This window comes from Neodiprion pinetum, chromosome 4 (assembly GCF_021155775.2).
Source record: "Neodiprion pinetum isolate iyNeoPine1 chromosome 4, iyNeoPine1.2, whole genome shotgun sequence".
NCBI lineage: Eukaryota > Metazoa > Arthropoda > Insecta > Hymenoptera > Diprionidae > Neodiprion > Neodiprion pinetum.
The window spans coordinates 5960808-5986911 of record NC_060235.2 but is presented as its reverse complement, the minus strand read 5'-3'; the positions used below and the strand labels follow the sequence as shown (position 1 = coordinate 5986911).

The 26104-nt window shown below is 33.5% G+C and overlaps 2 protein-coding genes across 8 annotated transcripts in view; one reads left to right on the top strand and one right to left on the bottom strand.

The window, feature by feature from the left end:
* Window positions 1-26104, top strand: part of LOC124216877 (14 kDa phosphohistidine phosphatase) — a 127036-nt gene that overhangs the window by 34532 nt on the left and 66400 nt on the right. The window lies entirely within an intron of this gene.
* LOC124216871 (arrestin homolog) overlaps window positions 1-26104 on the bottom strand; it is a 96002-nt gene that overhangs the window by 32747 nt on the left and 37151 nt on the right. For all 3 annotated transcript variants that reach the window (XM_046621932.2, XM_046621931.2, XM_046621934.2), the window contains exon 5: window positions 22343-22495. In XM_046621932.2, coding sequence (XP_046477888.1) covers window positions 22343-22495 — 153 coding nt within the window. The remainder of the gene's footprint in view (window positions 1-22342; window positions 22496-26104) is intronic.

Here is a 26104-nt window from a genome sequence, read left to right as displayed (position 1 = left end):
TGTAATGTAATAATATATCATGTACAGCTTTATCGTTTAGCAAATTTGCGTGCGATTCTGCAGCCGACAACCTGTCTGGATGAGGCTTACTGAGATCCCGTTGTTCAGGTTGGGATGGGGTGGTTTCATACGGTAAACAAATTAACAAGCTTTCAGTGCCTCTGGCAGTTTTCTCACCGCTTCGAGTCACACCTAGAGAAATATCTGTAATTATTTACACTTTTAAAAAGGACTTGATTATTTTTATGTCGCACTTTGACCGAAAAATATTGCTATGGGTATAAAGTGAAAATTAGTTTTATAGCTCTAGTCAGAAAATGTAGTAATGTTGTCGTATTGTTGTTTTTTTTTTTTTTTTATCGAGTATAGTAAATCTTGATGTATTTTTTTTCTGTTTGTTACTGTTACGATAATTTGATTGGTGTTATTGCAACGATAAAAAGAGGCTGCGGCCTTTAATTTTTCGGAAATATTGAAAACTGAACGATCAGATCATTGTTGCAATTAACAGAAGATCCAGTATTCACAAATATAATTTTATCCACGTAATAGTTGATGTAACAAATTTGTTTTTTCATTGAAACGATGTAACGATGATCGTCTTATTCGTGATTTCCTATAGTTGACGAGTAACTCAAATCGAATGGGATTATTTAAGTATCTTGAAAATAACGTAACAACGAAGTGCTTCGATTATTATCGTAAGAAGTAAGAAACTGTTGTATCAAGAATAAAGGTGAACAGTTTTAAGGAAAACTTTCTACCAAATTAAAAACGCTCCAAACAAGGGGCTTACTGCCTTAAAAATCTAGTGTAGAAAACTCAATAAATTTTCGCAGTCGTTTGAAATCTCTTAAATCCTGCGATATGTCTCAAGAGAAGATTTACTTTTTAAAGCAAGTGTTTCAAGTATTTTTGAGGCCAAGTAATCCAATTATGACCCTAAACAGTTCGTTTTTTTTCACGCATTCATACAGTTTTGAGCCTTCAAAGTAGACGAATTGTTTATCATCTTCTCAAATCGCGTCACAGAACAAACCGTCATCTTCTTTCTTCAGGATGAATTTTTCTTTTGAAAAACATCGATGACTAATATTTTCAGTTCAAATACGCAATTGTTGTGCAATTTTTTCTAATACAAGCCACAGTTATACCGTTACAATAAATCACATTGACTCTGTAATTCTTGATATTTCGTACTTGGACTCAAAAATAGTACCATTCAGTGTTTTTCAAAATGAAAAATTCATCTCAGACACAGTAAATAACGATTTATTCTATGACGCCGTTTGTGAAAATGATTAAAAATTCGTCAACTTCCAGAAATAAAACCTGTACAAATGCGCGGAAAATCGTACTTTTTACGGTAATAATCGGTTTCCTTGACCTCGAAAATACTTGGAACAAATGCTTTCAAAATTAAATATTCATCCGAGACAATAAAAAACATTGAATTACTCCACGACGCGACGTCATTTCGCGATCTGCCAGGCAGTAGTAGAGGTCCATTATCGGTCGGCCGGGCCGCTGCATTCGAATGCAACTCGACCTCCTCACCACGCCCCTCTTGCCGCCTCCTCCCACCTTCCCTTCGCACGGCCGAACGTGAAGTAGTAGCTGCCCGTCGACATCAGACGCACGTAGAGCTGTCCGGTGCTGCGTCCGACTGGCAAGTGGATCAAGTCAGGCGTTGGTCAGCCATCCACTTTGCCCTTAACGCGATTTCGCCCCTTTTACGTACGCTTTTCCGCCGACCCTCGTTGCATAATAATTACAGCTCTTCGGGTGTGTAATTTAATACATGCACGTTTCAGGAGGCGAGCGTGTACTTTATTTTTTTTTTTTTTTGGCGTTTTTGTTTCTTTATTTATGTCATTTTGAAATTTTTGAAATTCCGAATTTGACAAGTTGACAAGTAAGCATCAAATTCCTGATTTTTTGGTGGCGCGAGTCGAAGGACAGAAATCAAACTTTTACGAAGCATTGTAAGTTTTGAACGGTCCGAAACCTGATGAGTCAAAGTTCCGAAAGTGCTAAAATGAGAAAATTTCTCAATCCGAAACATCGAAATTCCGAATGATCGAAGATTTTGAGATCTGTTAATTTCTGGCTTGGTTAAATTTCACCACTTTGATATTTATTTGTTTTGGATTTTCGATACTTTTACGTTCGGAATCCTGGTCATTCTGATTTTCGGTTTTTCACATTCTTTACACCCACTCGTTGAGTAAACTACGCTGTGTGATTGTATTTAAATGTTCGAAATTTTGCTCTATTGGAACTTTACTTTTGGGAATCTCGTATTTCGAAACATTGAACCGTCGGGTTTCCGAACATTCGACACTTGTTGTTTCTTCAAAGTTTGATTCCTTTACTTCAAGTTTCGCCGCCAAATAATTCGGAATTAGGCGTTTTCGGAATTTCTCAAATTCGGATACGAATCGAGCTTCTTGTCCATTTGCGAACTTATTTTCCCTGCATTTTGCATAATTACCAAAATTATATTTCGCCGCACAGTGACATGGGTAATGAAAAGAGGTTGTTCTTCCATGGTGGGCATCAAGCTGAAATGTAAGAGTCCGCTGATGCGGAAGAAACGCGTAACGGTTGAGCGGGTTCGCTGCATGCATGCCTTCTAACGATATTCAAACCATTAGCCGCGTCTTAGCTGTACGTCAATGTGAGCCCGGCATAATGCCTGCTGCAGGGAGACAAACCTCGGCTCGACATTCTCTGCACGGGGTCGATACAAACTTTGGCAATATATTCCTGTTATATGATACATATAATACGCCTAAGAAACATCTACTCGATAAGAGCAAAGAAAAGAAAAAAAAAAAAACAATCTCTGGTCGTTCATTTCGCATTTGCTCAATGCTATGGCGAACATCGCGAAAAAACGCGATAATTTTCGCGCGTAAAATAAAAAAAAATGAACGTGACAGGGTGTATTTTTACCTTTCATAAAGCGTTTAGAATTCTTTCGCTATTCAACTTCTTTTGCTTTCAAGGAAATTCGTGAGCAAAAATTAAATCTTTTTTTTATTTTCGTTTGTTTCGTTGCGTATTGATCGTAATATGCTAAAGAAGGACAAAAATTGACATTATAAAAAAGAGTTTGGATGAACGATTTTTTATTTCAAATTGCTTCGAAAGCGTCAATTTAGTTCTGCCATTACTCACATGTCATTCAGAAAATTTTACTCTCTACTATTCTGAACTGCGAAACTTTTTTTTTTTTCTTGTCACCTTGGTATCCATGAATATTCAACTTTCGCAGATTCTATTGATAATTGGATTCAAAACTTTTGATAATCTCATCTTCCTCCTTATCTTATCACATCTTACAATGAGTAAGATGAAGTGATCGAAATTTTTGAATTTCTCTTTATTATTTTCAGCGAACAATATCTTTTTTCTTTAAGAATAATTTCACTGAATTTCTTGACCGTTCAAAAGTTTGGATTCGTAAGTCAAATTTCCTGCCGCACTAAAATTTAGACAGCGTAGTCAAAAATAGAGGTAGCCAAATTTATCAAGCGCCGTTTCAAACGGGACAAATTTACCTTCATTCTGCTTGTTTAGAAAATTTTTTATCATTGTTGTTGTACTAATTACGCACTTTTGATTAGAAAACCTCGAAAAATCAACGCTTTTTCGATGAGAAAAATTAAGGCTTTCTAGGGGCAGGGAAATATGGAGAGGGAAAAAAAAACATCAAAAAAATTTTTTTTTTAAATTCGAACTAATTTGAGGGTTGCTAACATCGAAATTCGATTTAATTCTTTTCAAGAACAGTTTTAATATACATGTCTATCAAATAAATATAAAAAAATAATACTTTTCTTGAAAATAAGAAGTGATAAATTCCAGTACAATTTCTACGTTTTACGAGCATTCTCTTAAACTCAGTAGCTATATCGGATCCGCCATTTTGGAATTTTGTAAATTTGATAACGGATTCGTAATAAGCGCCACCAAAATCTCCCGATTAACCAAATTCGGATAAATCAGTTAACTTTTTGACTTTTACCCAGGTTTTTCGTATTTTTGTCCACTTTGTGCCTCTGGTTTTTTCTATCTCATAAGATGATGGATTCTTTCTTTTTTCTTCTTCTTCTTATTTCTCTTCTATCATCAGAAGGTACGGCAAGGACTTCGAGCTTTCGGTATGTACATATGCGCAAGTTTGCAAAAGTTTTCAAAATCATGCACTTACACAAACTGTATTATTTTTCTACCGTATATAAAATACAATATATAACACTTCAAGTAATCATTTCTCGAGTAAATTTTCTTTCAAAACTTTTGAAACCGACAATTATTCACACAAGAAATGAAAAACAATAATCGTCAACATGAATATAAAAAAAAGCAAAAAATTACCATATGAAAAAAAAAACTCTCATACACGACAAGTTTTACTGAAACGTAAGGAATTTGAAATTTTTTACGTATCTACTTGGCGCGTCACCAAAAAAGCTGCTGCTCTTGACGTATCTCGAAATTCGACGCGACGATTCGCGCAGCAGTGAAATCCTGAGCTTACATCACGGAGCTTGCTGCATGGACGGGTTTCATTCTCGAAGAAATTTTTCTACCGACGAGACGAGCTGCTGCTCTTTCTCATAACCAGAGTAGCTACTTAATCTCGTCTCCCGCTATTCTTATATTTTCCTTCAACTTTTCATTTTCTCGCTGCGTCGTATAACCGCATCGCATCCGAACCTTTGCGAGTATGCAATATTCCACCCTCGATCTTGATTCAAATTTTGTTTTCTCATGCTTAAAAAGAAATTTCAAATATATTATACATTTTTTTGTTTCTCTGATATGATGAAATTCTTTTTGAGCTACGGTTTTGTCAAGTAAAAAATTTTGCTTATTTTTGTGGCTTTTGTAATCAGACTGTTTCGAATTTAAGTGAAACAATTTTCGCTTCCTTCATCCTTATCCGTTTTGAAAATTTCATTTTTTGCCTCTGTAACTCAGCATAAATCAAGTTTCATAATGTATAGATAAAGAATTCGAATTAATAAATCAATGGACACTGCGTTAAGGAAAATTTTTCACCATGGAAGTGGATTCATAAAATTTTTGCAAGCCTTCTCAAATCCTCGACTGTAATTTTAATTTTTCTCAATCAAGATATCACGGATGAATAAAAAACTCGAATCGCCGGAAATCGATCGAAAATTCTCTACTGTGATAAAAATCATTTTAGTTTTAAATATTTCCAATATAAAACTTGCAAATGAGAAATAACAGAAAATTATTCGAATATGTAAGAGAGAAAAAAGAAATCGTCACGTCTCTTCATCGAAATATATTGCAATAAAAATCAGGACAGAGTTTAGAAATTTGTGGGAATTCGCACCTAAAAAAAAAAAAAAAACGATGTAACCCCCCCTCCCGAAAAAAGGAAGGAACGGGATCTGTGAGAATATTGAATCGTTCGGGAGTTAGATTGAGAAAATTTAGTAAAAGATTCTGCACGTCGTCGTCACCGATTTCTAATAGAATGCCCCATATATATTTCTATGTACCTGTACTCGTTTTATATACCCGCAACGCAAGCCCCGGAGGCGTGAAGGCGAAAAACTGAAAATGGTATAACGGGTAGTAAAATTGCATCTGCATATATGAAATCTGCTCCTCCATTGTCATCGATCAAATTTTCACCATCGTCTCGGTGCGTCGAGACTCGTTAATACATACACACAAATATACGTATACATGATTTATATAATATTCATACATAAATTTATAATATACAGTACCTGGGATAAAAAATTGTACGAAATGCGGTTCGGGTGGAAAGAACAAAACGACTTTGCGTGTAAAAAATTTATTGTTTTAAAACAAAAAAAAAAAAGTTTCCTCACTCAGTATCTGATATGCTAATTTTTGATAATAATATTATTATCTTCTCTCCCCTTATACATTATAACTATAATTTCCACATAATGCGGGAATAATTAAGCCGTTTGCGGTATTAGAAATTCACCCCTAAATTTAGCCAAAAATTGAAAAAGGCAAAGTTTTATATTCAGCTTTTCTCCACACTTTCTTTATTCATTGTTATTATTACAATTAATACTTTTATAATCGATCATTATTATCATCGTCATTATGCGTGTGACGGGTAACTTTATTACGCGTCGAAAATATATATACATATTTATTTTTTTTTCAACCGCATAAGACGTGTTAATAAATAAAATCTTATGTTTTGCGGGCGTGCTGAATTCGAAAATGACTTTCATTTCCCTCCATCGCGTATGCGGTATGCTTGCAAAGTACAAGGTGTTTGCATAAAAATAGCATAACAATAATGAAAAATCCACCATCTTGTTACAACGAATCAAACAATATTTCTTATAAAATTGAACAAACAGTTTCTTCGCGAAATGTATTTAACATTCCGTGTTCGTTCTTTTCATCTTCTCTTTTATACTTCTCCGAAGACGCTTCCGCTTTACATTTTCTCTTTCTCCGTTTGTATTCATTCTTGAGTCTCACTCTAATACATATTAAACGAAAGTAAGGAATCAATTTTGCATCGGATCTTTAGAGTCAAGAACAGAATACCAAATTTCAAATTAAACGGGAGTTTCACCCGAAACGAAACTACGAACACGAGTTTAAAGAAATTAAAAGTAAAAATAAATAAAAAATAACCAAAAAATCTGTCGCGATGAAATTTTTTGTATACTTTTCCCGGTTTCAGTGAGTGTACATTTTATAAGAAACTGTATAAAATAAAAAAACCTGTGCAGTTTTTTTTGTTGCAGACCTGTGTTATTTACCGGAGCATATAATTTCTCCATTCTCTCTTAATTTCGTTTCCTTTCTCTCTCTCTCTCTCTCTCTCTCTCTCTCTCGTGTTTTTTTTTCATCTTCATTTTTCACGAATAAAGCTCCTTTCTTCTCTTCAATTCTCTCTTTTCTTCTCTTCTCTTCTGGTTATTTTCTTTGATGCATCACGTTGAAAAATTATCCTTTAACAATAAGAGCTTTATCGTGTTTTTGTTGTACCACTAACAGCATGTTTTTCATTTTTTTTTTCTTTCCCTCCTTCTTTCTTATTTTTATTTTCATCTTTTTAATATACTTTTTCTTCTTCTGTTTACTACTCGGTGGATAAATTAATTTCTCCGGGGATTTTTTTTTTTTTTTTTTTCTTATGTTCAAGTATACATGTATATTGTACGTATATTGTATATGTATACGTGTATATAAATAATTATATGAAATAATATATACAAAATTATACATACAACGACACAAATTATGCGTACATTTACGCGTATATATATATATATTCATTGTTATTCAAATTGAAAAGTGTCCCTTCCTGAAAGCTACTCGTTTCTTATAATTTATCGTCCCCTATATTAAATTGACAGGCGAAAAAGATAAGCGAACGAATATTTTGAACCGAGGATCAAAATACGATGAAAAAATTGAGCGAATGAATATAAATCGATTTGGTTTGCACTTTGGTGTGATTTTTTTCTTTTTTCTTTTCTTTATTTCACATTACTTATAACAATTGAAAAGAGGGGCGATAATTATGTGAAACAAATCGCTTTCAAGAATTATGTTCGCAAAGTGTTCATAAAAAAAGAAAAAAAAAAAAAACTAGTGTACACCTGACGATTTTGAAATACGACTCCGAACGATTCGTCTGAGCAGAGGAGGAAATTGATTTTCAAACGTGAAGAAAATATCGGCAGTCGCGGTGTAATGTAACGTGTCTGCCGTTCACGTTTACAAATATTTTTTACATCCTTCAAGCCGTTACTCAACTCCACACACATATATATATATATATATATATATATATATATATATATATATATATATATTTATACACACTTTCATCTCCCCGTGGTGGACAGATTGATAACCTCGCTTTTAGTGATCGGAAAAATTCTTCGCACATTTTGCTCGATAGTAAAAAAAAAAGTTATTTTTTTCAAAATCGAGTTCATATTTGTGTGGAATAACAAAAGTATTCTCAATTTTTATAAAATTTTTCACGAAATTTTTGCCACCTACGTATAATATAAATTTAATTTCCTCCGACACTTTATTTTATCAAGTTTAGTAATAATAAAAATAATGATAACAAGAACAACAACAACAATTCGATTTTGACGAAATGAATTATCGTTTGTTAAAGAATATAACGAGTTTCGAAATTACGTATTCACGGTTTTACTTTATTTTGTTTTCTTATTTCTTTATTTCTATCGAGTCCTCAAAGTGTCAAATAGTTTGCCCTGCTAAATGAATAGAATAACGATTAAATATGATGGAGAACGTAAATAGAATAACGATTATTCGTATCCTCTCAAAGTGTAAAAAAAAGAATACATCGTTAATTTGTAAATTTATTGTAATCGTAAAAAAACAAAAAAAAAAAAAAAAAAAACAATAATAATCTCTTAATAGCTAAGAATATTAAATATCAAAAAAAATGATACGAAAAGTTTAAAAACTTGTATATCGTATATATTTTAATATATTTTCTGTACACATTCGGAGATTCGTTGATCGTGTTGATTAATGTATATAATAATTAGATTTGTCGAATAATTCCGGCGACAAATATTTCCTGGTTGAGTTCAAGGGTGTTTCTCTCCCTGCAGGATGTGGGGCAATTTCCTACAGCTGGGGCTCGTCGTGTCGAAGCAGTGCGAGTGCGCGGTTTGAGGGAGGCCAGGGTCAAATACAGTCGGGTCGCGAATTCTACCCGAAAGCACATTTTTTGCAGGTTATGGCCTCGACCGGCTCGCGTCATTTAGTTTTGCAAATTGCGCTGCGCAGGGCCTCGCCTGTTCCGTAAATACGTCCCTGAGAAATTTCCGCCTCAGGCTCTTCTCGCTGCTACGATTATTTAGGAGATTCTTTATTCTACTTCATCTACTTGTATTCTATTTCAGTGAAAATAGGCCTGAATTAAAAACCTTCGGGACGTTGCTGGATTTTTGTGTATGGAAGTTTTCGACCCTCAGAAACTGAGATCTGAAATGATTTTTGAGCCGCGTAGCTGGCGCTTTGAGAAAACAGCAAAATTTGACGTTTTTTTTTTTTTTTTTTTGCGTTTTCCTCAAAAACTTCTATCGACGGATGAAAAATTACTCGAACATCGTGTAGAGCGGAAGATTCTACGTCGAATTAACTTCGTGTCCTCGTTTTTCCGGAAACGGAGTCGGTTTAAGAAATTAGGGAAAAAAAGAAATTATTTCACCAAAATTCCTCAGATGACGTCGATAAGTAGAATTTCTTTCTATTTTCTCAGTTTGTTAATCCGACTTCGTTTTCGATCTTTTTCTTTTCAATTCGTCAAATTCGTTTTAGAAGTTTTGCTTGCATTTTTTTCACGAATAATTTTCTCCAGTTGGAATACGAAATAGTGTTTCGTTTCTCATAAATATTTTCTAACCATAAAATTGTGTTGATAAATTTATACAAATACAAATACGATCGACGTTTGACGAAAATTTGAACTATTCAAATTCTGCATTCATATTTAAGTATAGTACATTTATTTCAAACAAACGTAATCAAGTATTACAGATAAATCAAATAATCTAGGATATTTAGTTCTGACTCTCAAACAGATTGGAAGATAAAAAAGTTGGGAAAAATTCAAAACACTGCAGGATGATTTCTAACAAAATCGAGCCTTAATTATTTGCACCCTCAAAAAATCTTTCAAACCTGAAATATTTGGAAGAATTTCGGGCCCGATGAAACGATTTTTTTTTTTTTTTTTACATATATACATTTTTTTGTAAACAATTGGAGTAACGTATGGAAGAAAAGTTTTTTTTAATCGCATTACAAAAAAAAAAAAAAAAAATGTAATCAAAGAAAAATCCTCCGTCGAGATAATATCGATGAAATACTTCTCGAAGCAACAGAAAAAAAAAAAAAAAAAATTTGCTTGTACCGTTCGATGAAATTGTAATTTTAGTAAAAGTTTACCTCGGCAAGATTACTGCCGAAGGATTATTAAATTACTGCCGGAGGTGGGAAATGTCTTCCGTGTTTTTATTCTCTGCGGTTACATTACGGTTTACAACACGTTACTTTACACTCTCGTAAAATGTACAACCCAACCCCCCGTTCACAGATGAATTTCATCATTAATTTTCGCAAAGGGAGCGGCAACATTTACAGCCCCCTAATTTTTTTTTTTTATTTTCCCCTAATTTATGGTATTGCTAATGCGTAAACGTTTTCGAACAAAATTATGTCGGGCCGAATATCATTTGGGATGAAAATGAAATTTCATTTGCTATACGCATGAATTGAAATCCTTCTATATATTCACAATTTTGTAACGAGTATTCGTGACTTTGTTTTCTTCTCTGTTGAAAATGATTAAGTATTGTAAAAAATTATTGCAATCGGATGTTCCAGTCTGAAGCTAAATTTACAGAAATCTCAACTGCAAATTTGAATACTTCTCCAAAGAATTGATTCATTTTAATTTATCGATTTTTTTTCCGTTCGTGCCGAGGAAATCTCCTTTCTATGAATCTTTTTAAGTCTCTTGAAATCTATGAAAAGTTTTGAAGCATTTTGTAGTCTTATGAAATCTCTTGAAATCTTCTGAAATCCCGTGAAGTCATTTAAAATCTTTGGAAAACATTGAAATCTTTCGTAATCCTTTAAATTTTCGCAAATCTTCTGAAATCCTTAGAAATCTATTGAAATCATTTACAATATTCTGAAATCCTTTGAAATCCTTTAAATCACTTAGAATTTAAAATTTTTCTGCAATCTCCAAAAATTAATAGAAACTACTTGAAATCATTCGTAATCCTTTGAGATCTATAGAAATCTCCTGACATCATCTGGAACGATTTGTAATCTCTTGAAACCTTTTGAGGTGTTTGGAATCTTTGAAATCAGTCAAAATCTTTTGTATTCCTTTGAAATCATTTGAATTATTTTGAAATTTGTCAAAATCTTTTGCAATTCTTTGAAATCATTTGAAATCTTTTTTTAATCCTTTGAAATTCTTGAAACCTTAGAAATATCTGAAATCATCTGAAATCTATTGTAATCTTTTGAAATCGTCTGAAATTTCTTGAAATCTTCGGAAATCGCTTGAAATTGTCTAAAATATTTTGCAAGCTTTTGAAATTTTCTGTAATTTTTTGAAATGCGTGAAATTTTTTGAAACCTTTGAAATCGTTTGTCAAATTTCATATCTCAACTGTACAATTAATAAATAATCAGCGAGAATTTCGTTGGTTGATTCATTATTCCGCAATTTGTTTCATAATTTTTCACGACCTAAAAAAGTTTCTCAAATAGAAACTGTACCATCCTTATTCGGTTAAGGAAAAGGCAAAACCAATTTATTAAGGTACAAGCGGGTCTCGCACTCATCGCAAGGTTCAACTCTGAATCAGGAGAGCGTGGTCTGAAGCTGTTTTCCCGGAGAGATGAAAAAATATCATGCAAGTTAGAAAAACTCGTCTCGCAACTTTTTGTGTATCTTATGTGTGGAGCGCTGCGAAGTCGCGTGAGAAGTTTGAAGAAGAAGAGAAACTTTTCTCGAGTGGTAAATTCATGAGGCACCAGCTTTTTGTACGTTGTACATATGAAATTTCCGAGTGGTATGAGTAAAATAAATAAAAAAAAAATGGGAAAAGAAAGGATGCCAATAACAGAAATAATGATCCTGATTCGTGTATCCAATATAAAAATCTGCTCTCGGTACCTTTTTATAGAAAAAAAAAGCAATCGTAATTTGACGAGTGAAACATTCGCAAACTCGTGAAAAATTTCCCCTCAATATTTTCTTTTCATTAAATTGAACATGATATAACATACATCTGGAGGTAAGCAAAAAAATACAATATACAATACGGTATAGAATCTTCGTTGTTATTTATTGTGGTTTCGTTGCGTTACTTTTATGTCAATTGGTTTTTTTTATGAAATTGGGAAACTGGACGAATAGCCGCAGGCATTTCGCGTTGAGCGAGTAAAATGTCACTAAAAAATCAGATTGAAGACCGGAGGTCAAATATACCGACCAGCTGTGGATAAAGGCTTTAGATAAACATTTGATTGGGTTGTTTTTGATGATTTAGCGGAAAATCTACACTTGAACATTTTCAATTATTCCTATTGATGTGTTTATTCTGTACTCTTAACATTACGTAGATTCCCTCATATTCTCATTATTTCTTTGAGGATGTGTGTATTATACCGTGTCAATGTATGAGTTTTGAGAATTTTTCCAGAATTTTCAAAACGTCAAACAATATTTTAGTCGGCCAAAAAAAATTGAAAGTACTGAAAAACATAGAAAAAACATTGGCTTAGTCTTGAAATGTTACGAATAGCAAATACAGTTTCTGAGAATTTTTTAAGAATATTAAAAAAAAGATCCTTTTCAAAATCAATCTAGATATTTATAAATAATCGAGCAGTTTCAGAATTAGGACGATTACAGAAATTTTTTTAAAACAAGTCAGAAATGACGAGGGTCTGATTGATTGAGGGATTGGCATGGAATTCTCCATATATACCCCGTTCTTTTTCTCGACAAACATGAAAATATGATCGATCTCGAAAGTTCGTTGTTGCACGTCTTTGTCAAACGCTTGAATTTATTTAAATGAATATAAACTTCTAACGCTTTAATGGTGGTTTCACTTTTTTTCTAACCTCTCGAAAGATTTTCAATAATTTTTATTCGCAAATTGTTCAGATTAGGTACTTCAAAATCGATTCCCTGACAAAGTTGTTTTCGTTTTCCGTTTTTTGAAGCACTTTTAAAATTCAAGATTGGCATAAAATCCGCAATTGTCTTAGGTGTCGACTAAATTCCGAGTGAAAACAATTCGAGGGCCGTAAATTTTCAATAGCTCGAGTGAAATTTCAAATTTAAATTAATACCGAATCAACACTTTGGTATTTCCTACAGTGTATACATGTATCTGAAATATGTACCCGCAGAAAGCAATTTCTCTTCAAAGAAGCGGAGGAGAGGAAGTTGGCTTGTTTTTGGGGTGAATAATGCATCGTGCAAGCAAAATTCAACGAGGTTAAAACGCATTTTGCCTCGTGTTTATGGACCAGCGGTGGTCCCCCCCCTCCGAGTCGATGACTCTGTGTAAATTAACTTAGTCTGCAAAATTATAACTATCACACGATACGCAGTTTGAAATTTCCGCCCGTAGACAATTTGCAATTGATGGGACGAGTTCGCGAGGCGATCGTTAGTGTTTCATTTTTGAGGTGGGGATAGAAAAAAAGAAAAAAAATATTTTAGAATTTCATTTTTCATATATTCAAAACTTTGGACATTGATATTTATTAATCCGAAATTTTTAAAGCGATAGCAAGGACTGAATTTTTAAAGGAGTTAGTAGAAGCAGTTTGAGAGTTTTGCAAAATGTGTAGAGCTTTTAGAATTTTCGAATACACGTGATTCAAAAATGAAACAAAAATAAAAAACAAGCGACAAAAATGGATAATATTAGTGGTTTCACAACTTGAAAAGTTTCAACAAAACTTGAGAATAGCTTCAGAACATGTATGTAGATTTGGCATAGAATGCACCGTATACTTTTCTATACTTCCACATTTATTACGACAATTCTATATTTTGTTTCTGTGAATTTTTGCCTTTACGCATATGCGATCATACTTTCTACGTTTTCAACGTTTCATTTTATACTTTTCCTTATATTTTTAAAAAACGTCATATGCATCGATTTTTGTCAATACAAAATTTTTCGAGTGCCTAAAAAAATTAAATTGTTTTACCTCGTTCGAGCAGTCTTAAATATTAACCGATCCGAACACTAAATTAAATGATTTTCTAAAAATATTTAGAACGCATCAAACAAATTGGAACCTTTGATAGGTTTGAATGTTTGGAATCTAAAAGCGACCACGTAAAAAAAAAAAAAAAAAAACACAAAAAGTGAATAAATCAAGAATGTCAAATTGTATTTATACAATTACAAAAATTCATTGCAACAGATGTAGAAAATGTAATAAAAAAAAAAAAGAAAATAGGCATTCCGTGCCAAATCGACCATTTTTTACCCTAACCTGTAGCATTTTTGAAATTTTTTGAAAGCGATGTATCGATACATAAGCATCTACGAATGCTATAAACGGACGTCAATCGATCGATTTCACACGGAATGCCGCAAAGTTTTCACTCGGACGCTTCTGTACTTTTATTCTTTCATATACCGAAATTCCACGAATCGCACACCCGGATTTTGGAATTTTCGGTATTTCAACCCCTCTATTTTGTATGGCTGTTCAGCCTTTGCATTCCCTACTATTCCGATATTGCGGATGAATGAATATCGCTGGGGTTTGAATCCCCATAATCCCAAGGGTGCCGGCCGAGCGAGTATATCTTTGCCAAAAAGCACTGCACTCGCCTCGTCCGACGGGACTTTGTACGATTTCGATGTGTTGCTACGTATATATATGTATGTATGTATGTATATATTTTTTTTTTTTTTCTTATTTTTAAAAAAATTTTTATCTTTTTCTTCACATCCCACCGTTATCCCATAAAACCACCCCATATTTATCACCGTTCCTTTACCCGTGTCGTCACTCCGTATTTTGCTTATACCAATATGAGTCTCGGTCAGAGTGGAAAAAGGGCGCTCAATACGAAAACCATTAATCTTCTAAGCGAATAGCAGAGCGTTCGTGTTTGTGTTGAAAGAAAAAAAATAAAAATAGGACAAAATATGTAATTTAACGTTTTATCTGCTCGTCAGCTCGAATTTACTTGCATTACTTGTAAAAAGACAACCGAATCGAAAATATTGAAGTATATATCGGTCATTCCATGTCAAATTGACATGTTTTGAGTCTCACTAATTTTAATTTGTCTGAAATTATACTAGACTGTAGAAAATTTTTATTTTTATTTTTATTTTTTTTTAATTTCCTCATTCTGAAATTACAGTTCACATAAATCATCTATTTCCCACATTATTAACTCTCACGCTGTGTATCGGGGTCAAATTTACCCCACGGTATATCCACCGTGAATTCGGTATAAAAAAACATGTATATGCATAATAAATTATCATAAAAATTCGCAATTCATTCGGTTAATAATCCGCGTCGTTTGCATTTTGTAATATATTCATAACGCTGATCATTGTTTTGGACAACAAGTTACAATGCGTCGTTCAATAAAATTCTATTATATTTAAATTTTTGATAAACCAACGGTTTGTCCGATTTTCATTTTTCATTGTGTAGAAAGGAAGCCGTTTCTAAGCTGTTGGAAAAATTCAGAAATTTATATTCCCAGCATTTGAAAGCAATCTTTAGTTATTTGTCGCCGTTCTACTTTTGACCCCGTTTCTCCTTTTCCACTCATACATTCGAATCAGAATCGCGATTCCCTCGGCCTAGTTTCACTACCGTCAAGTTGAAAAGTAGAGTTTTTCACTCCATTTTTCCTCCCGTTCATCCATCAAACTCGCTTCGAATTTTTTTTAACCTAATTTTACGTCGCTTGGCGCAATTTCTTTTATCTGATTGTTATATCGAACCAATTTTATACATGTGTATCACATGGTCGTTCAATATTTATAATCGACAGCTTCCGTCTGCCGGAAAAGTTTATCGTCGCAGATTTTTTCATCTTGGAAAGATCACAGAGTCGAGAACTTTAATGAAGAAACAATTTTAATAAGTATGGATACTTCGCAAAATTTTTTCGCAACCTTTGAACGTGTTAAATATATATTACCAGCAAACTTCCGGACTGCGCAGTTGACTTTACATTATAAAATTAATAAGATTACGATCAAAAGTTCAGATTTTATTATCCTCGTTCTGAATATTTATGGCTATTCAAACTTGGAGATTCTTTCCACAGTTATACAGATAGATGAATAATCTATGATTACAGTAATTATTTCAACGTCAAATATTATATTTGCATTGTATGATAAAGTAACTCGTAAATCGATTATCAAATTCGTGTGCATCGTAATTTCAACCGTGTAGACAAAAGAGACGAAATTTGCAATTGTTTGACTACCTTGTAACATTTTGCAGATCGTGGTAAAAACAACAGAGATTGTAGGTTTTTTTTATTAGAAAAAGAATAAATTGTACATATACTGAAAAAAAAGTCGAATCTAATCAGCGGAATTAAAAATCTCATTTTTTCTGTCCTAAGGCTCTTGTAAATAACTTGTACAACAATTTTATTTGATATGAAAATACTTTTATTTCGTCTGCTTTTTTTCGCAAAACTTCATACTTTAGAATTTTTTATTCTATTATTTCAAATTAGGGTTGCTTCATTGATTACGATTGAAAAAAAAACTTTACTAGCTAAATGAAGAAGAAAGTTCAAAAAAAGATCTCTTGTAAAAAATGCGAAGAATTTTTCAAAATTCCGGTGTGACACGTGGAAATATTTCATCAATCATCCACGGTAAAATAACTCTCGCTTCCAATTTTTTTAACGTCTTTTTTTCTTTCGAAAAAAGCTTGAAACAGTCAGCAGAAAAAAACTCCCCACCCTGGCTCTAAGCTTAAAAATTTTTTCATATATTTAAAACGCGTCGATCGCTAAAAAATCGTTTTAAAAAATGTAGAAAATTCAACTCGAGTCGGAAATATGAAAAAAAAAAAACTAGACAAAAATCATACAAAAATTCGCCGGGCCCAATTTTAGAAGTCAATGGTGTCAGGCCCAGATCGAATTGGTATAGAATGCCCCATAAATAAGCGGAGTGTAAAATTGAAATTTGTACGATTTATAAGGATGGAAAAAACGGAGTTATCACGCAGCTGACGATAAGTGCGACTAACAAGTGAGAAAATAAGCTCTCAGCTCTCGTGCCAAACTTTCCAACGCCGTGCAAAATTTAGTCCGCTGGTTTAGGAGCGGATTATCCATATACACACACCGTGTACTCTACGTAACGTGATTTAAAATTAGATTCTCAAAGCCCCTCGACCACCTGCGTGAAAAGGGATGGAGAGTGAGTAAATTTTTTGCATTGTCCTTTTCTTCGCGACGATCGTTACAGGCGCGTGAACCGATCCACCAACTTTTGGCCAGATTTTTAGGCTCGAAATTCCGATCTTGTTTCAATTTGAGATGTAAAAAAAGTACTAAAACATTTATGACTTGGGTGGTGTTTCGAAGAGAATAGGACGATCAATTTTATCACGTGTTCAAGTTTTCAGATCTTTCTGTCGTCCGAAAAAAAATACGAAACAAACAATTTTTTTTTTTTTTTTTTTTTGGAATTAAGCATCGCCTTCTTCATTTTACTCTTGAATTAAAAAGAAAATCGAATTTTACCAAGGCGAAATTTCTTTGGATCTTACTGCGATAAATGACGATTAAAAATAAATTTGAAGAAATTTTTTTTTAGACAAAATTTAAGGAAAAAAAAAAAACAAAGAACAAAAAAATCATCTCCATTTTCATCGCGTTTTCGAATCATGACTAAAAGATGTGTTTTCGAGTCTTTGATTTTACAAAAAAAAAATTTATCGATTTTAAAAATGTCCATATTTATGCAGAGGATATTTCGCGTCACTTTTACAAAACGGCGGTAAAATTTAGAAAAATCAAAGCTGTCGTTTTTGACCGCAACAAATTGAAAAATTTTTTTGGACATCAAACGATACAGTCAGGTCTATGATTTGTTGGTTCGATCCGTACGATATGTATTAAAATATGTACATAAAAATATGTACTTTCAATTTTCGCCGGTGTATTCGTCAACGAATTATAAAATTTCAAATATCAAAGAAAGTTTTTTCCATGTTATTTCTGTAAGATACTTCGATCACAAAGTGGATTATCTTGGAGTTGATATGGAAAGCTCAAATTTTGAGGGAATTTTCATTTGTCAATTTGAAAGCGTTCAAGTCTCTTGGATGATAAAAATTCAAAAACAACAAAAGTGTTGCGGACAAAAAGCTTTCCTATTTATCATGATAAAGAGGAAATATCGCAGGAAAAATACATCATCGCGACAAAGAGATCGAAAGAATCGAACGTTCACAAATGTTCATGTGTGTATTAAACGCACGTGCATACGCATTTTATTTAAGCACATATACACATGTATATGTATCCATGTAATGAAAAACGCAACATTTTTCATCCGCAAAGTAGAACGCCTCGTGTTTCCGATACTTCCAATAACCAATTTCACGTAATCTCGCTTGAGACGTGCTCATATTCACGATGAATTCACGATGAATTCACGATGACGAGGCGATGCGACGCGGTGACGTTCTAGTTTTTGAATATTGTAATCAACATTCGCCTCTCGTTTCACGCGAGAAAAACACGCCTAGCTCTGCCAAACTCCAGTGAAAAGGAAATGCATGGTGAATTAATGGTTTCACAGTGAGAACCTTTTGGAAAAACTGATAAAAGTCTGAGAATTTTTTAAATAAAACTGAAACTTTATCTCATTAGAAAATATTAGCACGTTTTTATAGCTTCGTTATGGTGATTCGAAATAAATATAATATCACATTTTATCACCTAATTCGTTTTCTTTTTTGTTTTTCTTTGCGAAAATTACAGTCTGTTGTTAGGAAATAGATTTGAATAAGTTATCAATCGGACGATATCAAAAGTGCTGTAAAAAAAATAAATTGGTATTCCATCAAGTGGCAGATCACTGGAAAACTCCGTTTTCCCGGTTGAAATATGTTGAAAAGTGGCGAGATTCGAAAAAATGTACCAACCGTGTTTCAAAAATACCGACTAACCGCTATTCTGCACGTCGAAAATGATTTCTCATGAATCGTGGTAGAATTCTATGTATTTTTTTATGTTTTGTTTTCATAAATTTCTTTGCATCTCAAACTGTGCTTGAAAATATTCTCTTTCTTTTTTCCGGAAAATCTCACGGGATTAAAACATGGCGGTTTTCCCAAACACTCTGAAGAGACCAGCGACAAGAAGTCCGCGGAGGATACCAAATTTGATTTATCCGAAACGAAACAAATGAGAGAACAACAAACGAGCATTTTCCAAGAAAATTTTGCGGGTTCTCTTAAGTTGATTTTGGAAAACTCGACACGGAAGTTACATGCGTAGGTCATAAACGTTTTAAACACAGAATTTTTCTTCCCACTTTGCAACTGGGATGATGAAAAAAACTCACTTTTTTTCAGGCAGGTTTAATATATAGATCACATTTATCACGATCAAGCGATTACATTCCGCATCGCTTTCCTACGTTAATTTCGCTTCTGTCGAGTATATTAATTGCCTCCCGCAGCCTGATTTCCGGTTTCCGTCGTATTATTTAACCCCGGCCTAAGTTTTTTCTTTCTCTGCTGTTAATGTTCCCATCCCTTTAAGCCCCTTGAACCGCTTCCTAATTTGTTCCATCCCTCTTTTCCTCTCTTTCTCTTTTCCTTTACTTACACAACCCTCTCGACCATTTTATCTCGTATACATGTATATATATATATATATATATATATATACACACACACACTCGATGTTTCACGTCCAAGTCGATTTTTTCTCCATCCGTATGCTGTGGTAACTTTCGTGGGATTTTTCGTGTGTGAAATCGCTTCGGTCCTTTGCAGGTCCCTCGGCATAAAAGTGCGGAATGAAACAGTCGGAAAATTACGGTTACTCTCTATATTCGTACGCATAAATTGACACGCGTGACGGGTTTCTCCTTTGAAGAAGAAAACTTATCCTTAAATATCATAAGTCTCGCAGGAACTCTGCAACAATTTTTTATCAGTCAAAGATTAGCTCTCATCGATCTCTGAAATATATATATATAATAACAACAACAACAACAACCATGATAATAGTAACAACATCATCTCTTTAATATATCTGTACGATTTCGTATTATATATCCGACTCATTAATTCTGCACGTGGAAATTCACAATCGGGAAATTTAATCGATGCTGGACGTAATTTGCAAGAGCTCGACTCAGAGTATTTAATTAAACACTGGGTTGTAGCGTTTAGTTTATTCGCGCGGCTAAGAGAGGGAAAATATTCTTTTACAGATTTTTTTTTTTCACGTTGCCTTTTTAAGTTTCACGGAATTTTAAATAAATATTTATCCCGCAAACTTTATCTCGATGTTTAGAATTGACATTGTTTTTAAGAAAATATTGTCAAATCTAAAATATGATTCGATGATCGATCGGAGAATTATTTATAGCTTGTAAAGAAAATTTAATTTCACATTTATATGACCATCCGTACGTTGGAAAAATGTTGAATATTTACTTCCTTCATACGAATAATCAAGTACAATTTTTTAATCCGATTAAATGACACTTTTTTTGTGTACAATGAGACCAAATTTCGAGTTAAAAAACAAAAGAAATTTCCGTTGAGAACGATTCAACGATAATTTTGACTTGATAACTCGCGACAATGTCCCTCGCCTTTTAGTTCCTTCTGTTTTTCAATACTATACGTTTTTTCTCTCCCTCTTTTGCCATGTGCTTGAAAAGGGAGTATTATACTTCTCTCAATCTTTGACGCATAAGTCTTTGCTCGGCTGGGCAATTCGTCATTCTCGTTTCACCGTGATAAAAGAAGAGAAAGCGTCTGGCTTTCGGTTCAGTGGGTTTCTTTCATCACGAAAAAGTGATGAAATTTAAGGGCCCCGGTACCTCGCCTTGCAAATTTAGCAGCTCTTATTATTTCGGAATCGAGTATCCCGTTTGTTACATTTCTCTTCCCTCCTCTCCTCTTCCATTTTTGTCTTTCATCTTATTGTCATACAGAAAGTTCGAAAAGGGGGGAGGCTCCGTTGGATTGATCGCTGGGGACGGAAATGTAGGGAAATCCCTTCTGGAAATCAGGGATTCTGGACGGAGACCCGATACGTTCGGTAGTAAAAAAAATTTCCCTTTCGCGATACGGGATCGCCAATTTGTTTAAGTCTCCCGCGTACCGCAATCTTGGCGAAACTCTGTTCGATTTCGTCCTGGACAATACCAGAGCTGCTTTTAAACGCGGGACGATGTTTGCCCACATCAGAGTTGACACTGGTATCCCTCGTTCTGTACGTGGACAAAAGGATTTTCTTTACTTTGAATCAATTTGTTGACTCGCCGATTCCTCTGAGTCCATTTGAAATTTACACTACTTGACAAATTGCGGTTTCGATTCGGGTTTACATTCGAATTACTGTTTGCCTATTTCCACGCATCGAGCATCCAGAGAATTTTCCATGCGTGCTTGTTTACCGTGTGGTTTGTAAGGGAGTAAATATAAGTCACTTTCAAAGAATTAATATAATTTGAAATTGATTTATTTCCCAACCCAAGTTCAAATCACATTGACAAAATTTTCCGTGGGAGGAAAAATTTGTATATTGCAAAGATTTTTTCACACCGTTGATACGATACCGAAGATATATTCCAGCGAATATACTTAGAATATCGTATACGATTCGAATCGATAATTCATGTTTTCGTAGGCTCATGAATTATGCAACATTTATTATAGTATTCTGAATAATAATTGGATAGTAATTATTATACAAACGAACTTCTGCGAAGGAAATTGTTCCACTTTTAGAATTTGTCAAACGTTTAACTTAAATGGAAATTTCACGCAAAGAGAATCATACGTGAAGACATATGAATAGAAAAATTGTCAAACTGAAAAGTCAATCGGATTAAACCTTGTTGAAAAAATGTAACCTCCTTCGTTTAGATTTTCAATTTTGATTATTTTCACACAGAATTAGAGAGGAATTTTATTTGTTTGTGTAAAATGAATGCCAATTAACTCCAGTTCCATTTTTAAAAGTACAATCGAAATACTATTTTGTTTTTTTTTGTTCCTCTTTTTCGAAGATAGTAGTGAATATACAGTGCTGTTTCTAGAATTTCGTCAGTTACCGACACTTAGCCGAGACACAAACCTTTATCTACAATGTTCAAAGTTGGGTGATATCCCCACTCTGGCTGACTTTATCGATCATTGGATCATTTAGTTGGCCGACGTTATCGATCATCCGACAAAGTAAGCCAGAGTGGGGATATCCCCCAATCCGGAACATTCTAGAATAAGGTTTGTGTCTTGGCTAAGTTTCGGTAACTCTCTCGGTATAGAAATCTGTTTCTTAAACGGGAACTGTATATATATTCACGGTTACCTTATTTTTCTTTTCGCTTTCGTTTTCAGTCTTGAAAAAAGAACGAAAAATGTTCGGATAATTATGGAGAAAAAGCAGAAATGCATGAAAATTCGTTCAACGATTACGCTGATAGTGTGGGCATGTATAACTGGAACATGAAATGATCGGATTACGTACCTGAAGCGGGGTGTTTGTCTCCTGATGCTCTGCCCCCGGATACGGAGGGTATAGTTGAGCCAAACACATGACTGCTTCGTTGCAAAACTTGAGCCCCATCACCTCCTCGTCTTCCCTACCGTATCGAAAAGTCAGAGTCACCTGACCGTAGACCTGTTAAAAAATTGGAGCCATTAATCGTCGGTAAAGGGAATGATTATCTGATTTTTCGGTGTACAACTTTAATCTGTACACAGTTATAATTTGCAACTAATTGCTTCTCGAGTATAAAATAAATTTTGTTTCACGATAACAATTATTTTTCCACGTTATAATTTTGAATCGAGGTGATTATTATTCGTTTGAAAATTTGTCGACATTTCAGTTCGTTCCAAGTTATTTACCCGTCTGAATAAATGTATGAGGGTATCTTTTTAACGTTGAATAAAATTTTGTATTAAATTTTTTAACGGCCTATAGTCGAGTTATGAAAGCATGTTTCTTTCTTTTTTTTTTTTTTCACCTCGTTCTCAATATTCGTAACATTGTTACTTGAAACCGTGTGAAAAAAAATCTCCTTCAACGATATCCATACGTCAAAGTATACTAAAATTCGTAAAGAGCGAAAGAGAAAGAGAAAAAAATGAGAAACTCGGGTAGGAAAAGGAACGAAATTGTTCAACTTTTTACAAAAGTTTGAAATTGAATTTCAGCGACAATTAGATCGGTGAGACCTGCAAAACGAAACGGTGAATTGAGAGTTTGCAGACTTGATTTGCTACGAACGAGATTAAATCTTTCACCTCGGGTTTACGACTTTTTCCAGACACTCCCGTCGTCGTCGTCGTCATCGTCGTTTCGACATTAGACGATCGTTGTTTGCGAATAATTTATCACAGGTATGTACCCCGGCTGATTTGACTCGGTGAATTTTTTTTTATTTTTTTTTTTTGTTTTTTTCTGACAAACCATGAAGACGAAAGTTTCTACAAACACAAATATCGGATAAAATATTCTCGTTGTCTATATATTATAAAGTTTAATTGCATAATTATTTATTCTCACAAACAGTTCTATCGCAATCTTATGCAATATGTGAATTCTTGTAAAATTCAATAATTCTTACCACATTATCAAACAACTTTTATATTCATTTCCTCTCTTTCTCCTAATTTGAGAACGAATTTCCAAAGATCTAGACTTGCCAAATTTTATTTATCATCATAACACGTTGCTCGGAAAAGTTTCGCGAATTCATCCCCTTGTGTACACTGTATCTATATATATATTTTATATATAAGTATATACATATATATATATATATACTTATTACATACGCATATGGGAATGGAGGTTGTAACAACAGATGTCAGTGCCTTGCAAAAACGTAAATGTACAAACATTGTCGCGATTTTTTGTACATGTCTGAAAAAAAAAAAAGAATGACGTGTCACATGTATCTAAATATTGTAACACGAACAACTCCATCTTATTTTTTCCTTTATATTTCTTTTTATTACCCTCCCCCCCCCCCCCCCCCCCCCATGTGTATGGATAAAAAAAAAAATGATTTCCTCGCGTTACAAAAGTCAAAAGTTAAAAAAAAAAGACATGTCTCTGTATATTCTTCACGTTTCCAAGATGTTTTTTTTTTTTTCCTTTCTTATTTTATCTCCGTTTTTGTTCCACTTTTATAATACACAGCGCCAAGTTTGCGGATCTGCTTCAGTTACATTGACCGAAAACAACCCTCGCTCCTTTCGGTTCAGCAACCAAATTATTCACCCCTCCCTTTCTTTTGTAAACTGACCGATCCGCTTATCCCCTGACCGGGAAATTCGATTCGCATGCCAGGCTTGATTTCGAAACCCGTTGTTTACGTACGCGTCCTTGCATATCGACAGTCGGAGAAGATAGTTACGAGTCGCGAATTATGTGGAACATATAGAAATGTCTGGGGAGATTTTATTTATTTTTATTTCTTTTTTTCTTATTCAGGTTAAAGTTTGATTCGGCAGGGAAACCTTTATTCAAGATCACAGTGTAAGAATTTGATAATTTTCCATACATAAGTAATTTTAGTGAAGTTGAAATTTGCGAATAACAATTTTCGCGATAGCAAACAAAAGTTAAAAAAAAAGTACAGATTTAGTGTAAAATTTCTTCGATTCGAAAGTTTTTCACGAACTTACTACGTTTTGCAATTCTTGATTAATAAAGTTAGTATATTTATATCGTAAAATTGATAAACCTCTTTCGACATTTCTTCTTTACGTTTTTTTTTTTTTTTTCAGATTTCGTTTATTTCGATTCATTTTATTCTCGTCTCTTGTATTCCCTTTTCCTTTTATTATACCACATTACGATAAGGGAAGATCAAAGGGATAACGCATGCGATCACGGCTGGGTATAAAAAAATGTACCTCTGTGTTATTCAAATTCGGCCCCCCACCCCCCCCACCCCCCGTACCTATGAAAATGACATATCGCTAAATTGGTACGATGCAGCAATTTCGTCTTGGGTTTACGTTACCTTTGAAAAAGAATATATCGAGATGGGATCGGGAGGGATGAAGAACGAAAAAAAAAGACAGAAAAAAATTCAGGGCACTCTATTCGTTTCGTTCGTTATTACAGCGACTTTCGTATTCTTATTCTCTTCTTTTTCTTTTCTCGAAACTTATATACCGACAGCTGCTGTCGTCACTTCTTGTATATATAATTAAAGGTATTTATTCTCGAGAAGTGCTTTCGTCACGTTATTATATGCAGTGTATAATATATATAATTATTATATATATATATATATATATATATATATATATATATATATATATATATATATATATATATATATAGTGTCACTTGTTCGATGAGTAGATTTCCATTTTGCATTCAGCGTCTTGTATTCACTTTTGATTCTTTATTTTTGACCAAATATCTCAACGCCTTTGATTAATCGACTCGATACAAAACGCAGGAAAGAGAATTTGACTTGCAAATCTAACCTATGTTAGGTATATATAGAATAGAAATAATTTATTTGTATGTGCCTACAATTTGACTAAAAACTAATTTATTTGATAGAAAAGAAAAATTTGAGATATTCATACTACAATGTTACTGTAAGGGTGGTTTAGGTCGGTGAATTTGAATCTGAAATCAGATTTTGAAAATTTTAAATGTCGGATTCAATATGCCGAATGAAAATTAGAAAGATAGTTTGAATACGACGAAAGTGTATTAGCGGTTTTAAGTTCGCTGAATGTAAATTTGTAATCTGTGCTGATTTTAATTTTCATTTGAATTTGAGTCTTTAGATGCGAGAAAATATCTAACATAATGTTAAAAATAGTATAAACACCGAAGATACAAAGTTTTGTCGCAATTTTTTCAATTACAAAAGTGGCACAACTTTTTTCCACTCGGATATGTTTCACTCACGGTCAAGGAGTTGATACGAATTATATGTATATAATTAAGTTAAGAAATTTATCATATTAAAAAAGGTCTTATTACTGAATTTAATAAATTAAATCATTTTACGAAATAATTCAAATTCTGATCGATCAGAAGAAATAATTTACAACGTTGCGTAGAGCTAGTATGTAACGAGTGCAAATGAAGCGTTTTTTTTTCCTTTTTTTTTTCTTTTCTTGCATTTTTATTTGTGTCAGATGAGACTGAAAATTATTTCTTCGAATGATAAGAATCGTAAAGAGTTAATTTAAAAAAAAAATTCTTTTGTCAGTGCGTAATAGGAATAAATTTTATTCTTCGTCT